General features: G+C 33.0%; 3 protein-coding genes across 3 annotated transcripts; 2 read left to right on the top strand and 1 right to left on the bottom strand.

Moving 5' to 3' along the window:
* Positions 1 to 1126: 1126 nt before the first annotated feature.
* Positions 1127 to 1858, top strand: EMWEY_00051440 (hypothetical protein, conserved; the record flags this gene model as incomplete). The annotated part of the gene is made up of 3 exons (XM_013479706.1): positions 1127 to 1184; positions 1531 to 1602; positions 1740 to 1858. The coding sequence occupies 3 exons, from the start codon at positions 1127 to 1129 to the stop codon at positions 1856 to 1858; spliced, it is 249 nt and encodes an 82-aa protein (XP_013335160.1).
* A 1548-nt stretch (positions 1859 to 3406) lies between these two features.
* On the bottom strand, positions 3407 to 3922 carry EMWEY_00051430 (hypothetical protein, conserved; the record flags this gene model as incomplete). The annotated part of the gene is made up of 1 exon (XM_013479705.1): positions 3407 to 3922. One exon carries the CDS (start codon positions 3920 to 3922, stop codon positions 3407 to 3409), a length of 516 nt encoding a protein of 171 aa, XP_013335159.1.
* Positions 3923 to 4818: 896 nt separating this feature from the next.
* EMWEY_00051420 (hypothetical protein, conserved) lies at positions 4819 to 9320 on the top strand (the record flags this gene model as incomplete). Its single annotated transcript, XM_013479704.1, has 11 exons — positions 4819 to 5094; positions 5493 to 5624; positions 5888 to 6023; positions 6216 to 6277; positions 6610 to 6760; positions 7341 to 7371; positions 7967 to 8053; positions 8372 to 8429; positions 8674 to 8829; positions 8965 to 9108; positions 9246 to 9320. Coding segments are annotated over 11 exons (1308 nt in total), but the record flags the coding sequence as incomplete, so codon positions are not given.
* Positions 9321 to 9542: the final 222 nt, after the last annotated feature.

The following is a 9542-nucleotide window of genomic DNA, read 5'->3' as shown; positions in this document are numbered from 1 at the left end:
TATATATATATATATATATATATATATACATAAATATTAATAAGATACTCTTTTCTTTGCATGCATGCTGTATATACATAATATTCTTCTGTTTGCTTTCTTATTAATTAGTTAAGGGAATCCCATGTACACGAGTATCAGCCTATCTGCATGTTTTCTTGTATTTCTTGTTACTAAACTATATTATATATGTATAATTATATTATTTTATACATACAATATATAATATATAATAATAATATATAATATATATATTTGTATATTTATATTATTATGTACAGAGCCATGGCATCTAACATGAGTTGCAACTTTATGAAAGTTGTTGCGTCTGCTATTGTTGATAAATACATCGGAGAAAGCGCAAGAGTTATTAGGGAAATGTTTGGTAAGAAATATTTATTTATTTATTTATTTATTTATTCCTATTCTTCTCTTTCTTTCCCGGTTTCTCTTTACCCCTTCCTTTCTCCTTTCTTCTCCTTTTCTTCTCTCTCTCCCTTTGTTTTTTCCTTTTCTTTTTTTTTGCCTATTTTTGTCTGCGATCTTTATGTTCCCTCCTCATTAAGCAATTAAAATAAATAATAATAGACGTAATAAAATATTATTATAATTATTTATTTATATATTTATTTATTTATTTATTTATATACAGGATATGCAAAAGATCATCAACCTTGTATAATATTTATGGATGAAGTTGACGCGATTGGCGGCAGAAGATTTTCTCAAGGAACTTCTGCGGATAGAGAAATACAAAGAACATTAATGGAGGTTAATTACTTAATTAATTAATTAATTTAATTAATTAATTAATTAATTAATTTAATTAAATATATTTATTACTTATTTATTACTTTATTCGTGTTTTTTTTTTTTTATAGTGTATATATTAGATAATAATTCGTAATTATATTTTATTTTCCTTTTATTTATTTTCTTTATTGAATTTAATTGTTGTACGTTTTTTTGTTTTCTTTTGTTTATTTTTTTTTATTATTTACTTATATTTATACTTATTTATATTTATATATATATTTATATATATATTTATTTATATTTATTATTATTTATGCAGCTTCTTAATCAGTTAGATGGATTTGATGAATTAGGACAAGTAAAAATAATTATGGCGACTAATAGGCCTGATGTATTAGATCCTGCACTAATGAGACCAGGACGTCTGGGTAATTGCTGCTGCTGCTGCTGCTGCTGCTGCTGCTGCTGCTGCTGTTGCTGTTGCTGTTTGTGGTGCTGTTGCCTCCATTGCATGCATCAGGAATTATATTTTATTGTCTTTTTTTTTTTCCTTTTTTTTTTATTTATTTATAGATAGGAAGATAGAGATACCTATGCCTAATGAGAGCGCACGCCTAGAGATACTAAAAATTCATTCAAGTAGAATATCCAAGTCTGGGGATATTGGTAAGTTAATTAATTAATTGGTTAATTAATTAATTTATCTATTTTATAATTTATTTACTTATTTATCTATTTATCTTATTCTTTTTTATTTTATTCTATTGCTTGCAGACTTTGACGCGATTTGCCGTCTTTGCGATGGATTTAACGGCGCAGATTTGCGAAATGTTTGCACAGAGGCGGGTAAGGAAATTGGGGTGTACGTACACCTGAATAAGGGGAATTTTTAATTATTTATTTCCTTTATTATGTATATAATTATACTTAATTAATTAATTAATTTATTTATTTATTTATTTATTTGTTTATTTGTTTCTTAGGTATGTTTGCTATCCGTGCTGATCGTGATTATGTTATAGAAGAAGATTTCTTTAAGGCAGCAAGGAAGATCGCAGAGAATAAGAAATTAGAGAGTAAACTTGACTACGAGAATATATAAATATATAAATATATATTTATAATATAAATATATATAAATATAAATATATTTATATATATTTATATTATTTATTTACAACATATATTTATTGTATATTCGGGGATGAAGGTCAATATGCATGCAAGCAGTGTATATAAGACGCAGTAAACAAAGAAGGGAAAAAAAAAAAAAAGAATTGCTGCGCTATTTTGCATTTATGTGTAAAGAAATATATAAATGATGAATAAATAAACAAATGCACATAAAATACGCACACACACACATACACGCATGCACACACACGCACACGCATACACATACACACAAACACACACACACACACTGTATATACAGTGTGTATATGCATGCATATATATGCATGCATGCATGCATACATGCAAGCATGCATGCATGCATTTATGTATGTATGTAGCTATTGGTCTCTCTCTCTTGCCACAGAGAGAAGACATTTGTATGAGGATTATATTGTTTAGTTTGTTTGCTGCAGCAAGGAAGCAGGCAGCAACTTTGCTGCTGCTGTTTTGCTGCAGCAGCAATAAATAAACAGTTATTATCTTTGGGGCTGCATTTTACCTTTTATTCAATTAAAAAGAAGAAAGAAATAAAGAAATAAAAAATAAATTTATATTTTATTGAATTAAAAAGAGAGAAAGGAGATAAAGACACAGAAATAATAACACAAACAGCAGCAGCAGCAGCAGCAGCAGCAGCAACAGCAACAGTATACGTTTCTTTTCTCGTGTCTTTACCTTTTCTTTGTAGTGTACATACACCAAGTAAATAGATATAAAGTTGTAGTTTATATATAATGTAGATAACTAGTAGATAAATAATAGTATTGGGGTGTACGTACACCTCATTAATATACTGTCTGTCTAAGGAGGTAAAACTACGACTAATTATATTTAATTATAAATAAAATAATTATATATAATAAAATATAAATAAAAGAAAATACAAAATTAATAAAGAAATATAAATATACAACTAATAAAGAAGAATATATACAACAATTATTTAGGTAAATATACGCTAAACTACAAGAAAAGAGTACTAATAATAATAACTAACAATAATAATAAATAATAATAAATAATAATAGTAATTAATTATTAATAATTAATAATAATTATTATACAATGGAGGAAGAAAGCTTTGTGTTGTTATAAAAGGACAAAAGAAGAAAGTTATTATCTGCTGCTGTCTGTACACCCCAATAGGAGGGTGGGTAAGCAAGCAAGACAGCAAAAGAGAGTTATTTCTTTTTATTATTTAATTAATGATAAAAAGAAATACTCTTTTTCCTTCTCTTCCTCTTCCTCCTCCTCCTTCTTCAGGTGTACGTACAGCTCATCATCCCTCCCCATTCTAAAGACACCATATGCCGATATTAATCCTGCTGCTGCTGCTGCTGCTGCTGACGCTGTCTTGCTGCTGTCTGCTGCAGCAGAAGCAAAGCAACAGCACCACCATCCCCTTCTTCTTTATAATAAATAAATAAATAAATAAATAAATAAATAAAGAATATAATTCCCTTTATATTATAAATTAAATACCCATAGCCCTCTCTATACGTTCATGTACACCAAGAAGAGGTCCTCCTTCTTCGTGTATTTTATCTTTATTGAATATTTCTTCAGTTAATAATTGATCATCAATAGCCATAACTGTATGTACACCTAAAAAAGAAGAAGAAATTCCTGGCAATCTTTGTGTCATTGCGCACAACTCTCTTTCTGTCTTTAGTCTTAATACTGAATGGTAGCCAAAGGCAGCAGCAGCACGAGAGAATTCCTCCTTCTCTAATTCATGTAGATAACGTTTCTGTTGAATCTCTAAAGGATGAGGAGGAATACTATTAGGGGGAGGAGCTGCTGATGCTGCTGCTGCTGCTGTTAATGATGATGATGATGCTGCTGCTGCTGCTGCTGTTGCTGGGGAAGAAGAGAAACCGTCATGAAGAGATGTATTCAATACCTCTCTTTCTAATGATGCTACTTGCTGTAAACCACCAATGCCGCATGCAGCAGCAGAGGCCGCAGCAACAGATGCAGCAATATCCATCTTTATTATGCTGCTGTTGTTGTTCCTTTATTTATGTGCAGCAACAGCAGCAACTGCAACAAATAAACCACAAAATATGGGGAAATCTGCGTGCAATGCGCGCGTCTCCTTATGTTGAATAAATCTTAATATAAAAAAGAAATATAAAAATATAATTCATGAAGAAACTGCTTGCCTTGGCAACGCAGCCGATTCACCGCATGCAACAACATCATGTGAGGAAATGCCATCATCATCATCATATGCAGGGAACGCTTTCTGCTGTCTGAAGGGAAAAGATATGTTATTAATGCAGACCTTATAAAACAATGCAGTTAAATATGTTTAATAATACTTTTTTTTACCTTTTTGTTTAATTAATGGAGTAATAATGCACGTTTATTCATACATCATCATTACACGCCATGTGCAGCAATGCTGAAACCGATGATGGATATTCAAGAGCTTGTTCCCTGCCGTCTCGGACCATTTGCCATAATCGTTTGATTAAATAAAAATAAAATAAAATAAAATAAATATCTTTCAGTAATTTTCCCTTTAATCGTGTTATTTTTTGTTCCTTTCCCTCTCTTCTTACACAGTCTAGCAATTCGGGATACGCGGTGTATATACACCGCAGTTCCCTCGTGTGTTTGTTATCCGTCAGCTAACATATATCCAGCTGTTGCGTTCTTGGGTTTACGGCATTTATTCAGCGTCAAATACCTTTCATTTTGTATTTTTTGTACTTATTTATTGTTTCTTTATCTTTCCATTAGAACAGAGCATATTCTTTATTGCGGAGCGCAGCCGACGGGGTAAAAGCATTTGAGTCTGTCGTGTGTGCCTTGGTTTCCCTCTCTTTACCAGAAGAAAGCTGCATATACGACGATCTTCTCCTCTTTATTTCTTTGAAAATGTCCTCTTCTTTAAATATTAACGATGTCGTGTCCCGTGTTGCGAAGAAGAAGAACGAATGGGCTGAGCTTCCCCCGGAGAAGAAACTTGAACTATTGGATCGTCTTATGGATAATCTAGAGGAAAACTGCGAACAATTACAAGCAGCATCCATTATTAAACGTGATGGAGAAGGAAATTCTTCTTCTTCTCCTTCTTATGCTTCTCTTGAACCTCAGTATCTATCCGCTCTGCAGAATTCATCAAGTTGTGTGCACTGGCTACATTCCTCCATGGTAAGTCAATTATTTTCTTATAATACCTGCCTATACACCCCAACAAGCATATAAATAATGCATTTTTCTCTTTTTTTGCATTATCTGCTCTTATACGTCTTAAATTATGTATGTAAAGGTACTTTAACTCCTCCCCTTTCTCCCTCTTCCCCGTATACAGAAGAAGGGGAAAGAAGCATAAAAGAAAGAAGAAGAATAAATTACTTATTGAGGCCTTCTATGATGTTAATGACATCATCTTGTTTATTACTTTTATCTCCTGTTGTATTATTTTACATCTTGTAGTGTATATACAGCAGCACGGGTTCATGTGCATGCAATTAGCCATCCTTTATGGTATTTGAGGGTGCACTGCTGCTGCTGCTGTTGCTGTGCTGCTGCTGCTGCTGCTGCTGCAGCTCCTCAGCAATTGGTTGGGTATAATAAGGGAATACTTTGATTCTGTCGTTAAGACGGGGGCCCCTCCTGCGCCATTGGAGGTAAAGGAGGCCCCTACACCTGAAGGAAAACCTCAACGATATTTTGTCAAGGTAAATCTTTATTAATAAATAAATAAATATATACACATTTATTTATTTATTTATTTATACATATATAAGCAGTATATATACACCTTATCTGTTGGTTTTATCCTTGTTTGCTGTTCGTATTCCTGTTCCTCCTCCTGCCCAATATTTCTTCATACATTCATACGTCCTCATCCTGCTGCTATTGCTGCTGCTGCTTCTCTTGTTGCTGTTGCTGTTGCTGTTGCTGTTGTTGTTGCTGCTGCTGTATATATATACGTATATAGGTTGGCCCTAAAGGTTTATTACATACAACATTAGTTACTTGTGGATCAATGGAGTTATTAGTAGAGGGGCCAATTGAACAAGAAATGATTCATCAAAGACCACCAGGACTAACGGCTATCTTAGGCGCAGGGAACTGTACGTACACCCCAATTATCATTATTTATCTTTTTTTTTTCTTTTTTTTTTATTTCCTTTTTGTTGGCATATTTTATTTATGTTTACTCTTTATTTATTTATTTATTATTGTATTTATTATTATCCTCAACAATACCATTGCTATTATTAATATAAATAAATGTTTATATCTTGTGTTTTTCTTATGTGCAGTTGACGGCCCTGTTGATTTACTTACTTCTTTATTTATTGAGAACAAAGTTTGTGTTTATAAGGTAATAATATATTTAATTTATTTCTTTTTCTTTATACTATAATAAACATCTGCATATACACTGTAGACAGGCTATATAATTAGTATATATATTTTTAATAAAAGGCAACATAGTATATTTATTGCTATTATTTGTGTTTATTGCCTCTTATAGATTATATATAAAATAACTATATTAAGGATTTATCCTTTTAATAGATTTATTCTTTCTTTATTACGTGATATGAGGTGTACATACACCGCAGTAATATACATATTTATGTTCTTGTTTGCATACATGCATGCATGCATGTATATTTATATTCTTGTGTATGCATGCATGCATGTATGCAGATGAGTCCTTTTAATGCTGGCTTATTGGATCCATTAAGTAAATTATTTGCTCCTCTTCTTGATGCTGATTATTGTGCATTTATATTTGGAGGGGCAGAAGAAGGCGCAGCGCTACTACAACATCCAGAGGTCTGCAAATGGTATATGACAGGTATAATAAGAAAATAAATAAATAAATAAATAAATAAATAAATAAATAAATAAAAAGAATTATTATTTAATTAATAAGGATAACTAAACAGAGAAATAGCAATATAAACAAGAATGAATAATATAGAAAGAGAAAAAAGAAAGATAAATAGAATTATGTTTCCTTTTTACTAAGAGTTGCTACGCCTGTTAACCTGCAGCTATTGCTGCTGCTTTGTTCCTGCTGCTGTTGTATCATTAAGAGTCATTTTTCTTGTATTTCTTATATATAGTAGTAAGACCATAGACCCTGGTGGGTATACATTTGGGGTGTATGTACAGGTTCTGCTGCTACTGCATCAAATATAATATGGGGTTGTCCTACTCCTCCTCCTCCTCCTGCACAACCAATCTTTAATAAACCCATGACTGTTGAACTTGGCAATTGTACACCATGGATTGTCTGTCCAGGCAAATGGTAAATAAGGATGGGGGGAGATTATTTGCTGCTGCTGCTGTTGCTGCTGCTGTTCCTTTTGTTGGTGGCGGTGGTGAGGTAAATGTTCTTTAGTCGCAGATGCTGTGCTGCGGTGTATTGGCAGGTCGTACAGACAGCTTAAATGGCATGCGGCGGTAAGAATTGAGGTTTTTATATACATATTGTTTATTTACTATTTATTTGATTATTTATTTTATTTATTTATTTATTTATTTATTTATTTATTTATTTATTTATTTATTTATTTATTTATTTATTTACTAGAGCCAACCAAAGGCTGAACCAAATTGGATGGGCTGTCTGCATGCATAATGTGTAAAATAACACAGCAGAACTCCTTCACCTCTTCTTGCTGTTGTTGCTATTGCTGCTGCATCTGTTGGTGTTGCTGCAGCTGCTGCATTTGCTGTTGTTGTTGCAGCCTTTCTGTTGTTAGCAACAGCAGCAGCAACTGTTAGAGTCTGTCCTATATGAATCCTTCTTTTTTTTCTTCTTTTTCTTTTTTTTATTTATTAGGCAATTGCTGCAGCAATGACGTTTAATGGTGCACATATCTGCGCACATCCTCAAATAATTGTTACATGCAAGAATTGGCCACAAAGGTAAGTGTTGCTCTCTTCTTCTTTTCTTCTTCTTGTTGCATGCATGCATTAATAGTGTTGTATCATTGTATGCTTTATATATGTGTTGTATTATATAATTATTTGTTTTGTTGTGGTGTATGTACAGAGAGGAGTTCCTTGATTTGGTGCGGATGTACATTGAAGACATTTACTACGTTGGGTGTTATTACCCTGACTTCGCTAAGAGGATGGAGTAAGGGAGAGGGAAAGAAGAGGAAAAGAGGAAGAAATCAACATACGATTGTTGCATGCAACCACATACATCCTAACCTGCAGATGCGGATGCACTTCTTCCTTTTTCCTTGTGTTATTCTTCTGTTAAGCATCTTCTCTGTTCCTTTAGCGGAATAAACCAACGAAAAATATGCATAATACTGATTGCGACAAAGAGCTGTTTCTCTCCCGTTCCTCTTCTCTTTATTGAAAAGCATTAAATAAAGAATAAAGGAGAAAAGAAAAAGAGCGGATTCAAGGATTTAAGTCTTAATTTTTTTTGTTATTTGTGCTGAAGGTCCTATAAACAACAGCTGATTGACATGGGTAGAAAACCTGAAGAATTTGAAGTATCCGTGAAATGTCCTCTTTCTAAGGATAGCGAAAATAAAAAGATAATATTTGCAACAAATTTACCAGAAGATTCATTCTTTTGTCGACAGGTTCAATAAGATTACCTTTATTTGCTTACTAAGTTGAATTGCAGTTTCATGAGCTGCCTATACACCTGAAATTTGTGCAGAAACCGAAACCATGAATACATGATCGATCATCACTATTTTTTCTTCTGTTTCTTCATTTCCTTTTCTTTTTCGTCAGGAAACATTCTCTCCTTGCTGCGGAGAAGTTCCTCTAGATACGGAAAATACTATTGAAGCCTTCCTTCCTGCTGCTGTTCAATACACTAACAATAAAGTACATGGAGGACTGTCAGTCAGCATTTCTGTTCGTCCTTCAACTCCCGCAGAAGAGAAGGTAATCGTTCCTCTTTTCTTCGTTGATTTTATTTTTTTTGCTTCTTCGGGTTCTGGATGAACCACAGGAATATATTCGTCAATATAAATCATTTAATACAAATATTTCCCTTGCGTCTCTTGTGCGGTTATGCAGGTAGTAGAAGAGGCAATAAGCAACTTAAACTACGGCGCTGTGCAGATAAATACGGACACAAAATTAAGCATCGCTTTCCCTTCTCTTGTATGGGGAGGATGTCCTGGATCAACCATTTATGACTTAAACTCAGGCATTGGATTCGTAAGGCGTCTTTCTACCCTTAATACTGTGTTGTATGCATGCATATACACAGACAGAGACAGCTACTGAGGATTCTACATGCATGCATGCATGCGTGCATGCATATTGTTAGTGGTGTATTTTTGTTTATGTTGCAGATTGGCAATTGTTTTGGCATAAAGAGGCCCCTTAAGTCTGTTATAAGAGCTCCTTTCTTAAACTTTACACAAATGGTAAGAAAAGAGAAAATAATAAAAGGGTTTAGGGTTTAGGGTTTAGGGTTTAGGGTTTATAGCGATTAGTTAGCTAGTTACCCACCTAGTTAATACATATTCCCCACGGCAACCAATCAACCTACCGACGTACGTACGTTCCTACTAATATAAATATGTAGAAGCCTATTACCTTTCCTTCCTTGATATATTTACCTATATATATATATAATATATATATAT

The sequence above is a fragment of the Eimeria maxima genome, genomic scaffold (genome assembly GCF_000499605.1).
Source record: "Eimeria maxima Weybridge genomic scaffold, Emw_scaff1320, whole genome shotgun sequence".
Classification (NCBI taxonomy): Eukaryota; Apicomplexa; class Conoidasida; order Eucoccidiorida; family Eimeriidae; genus Eimeria; species Eimeria maxima.
Note: the sequence above shows the minus strand (reverse complement) of the source record. Positions and strands in the feature narration are given on the sequence as shown.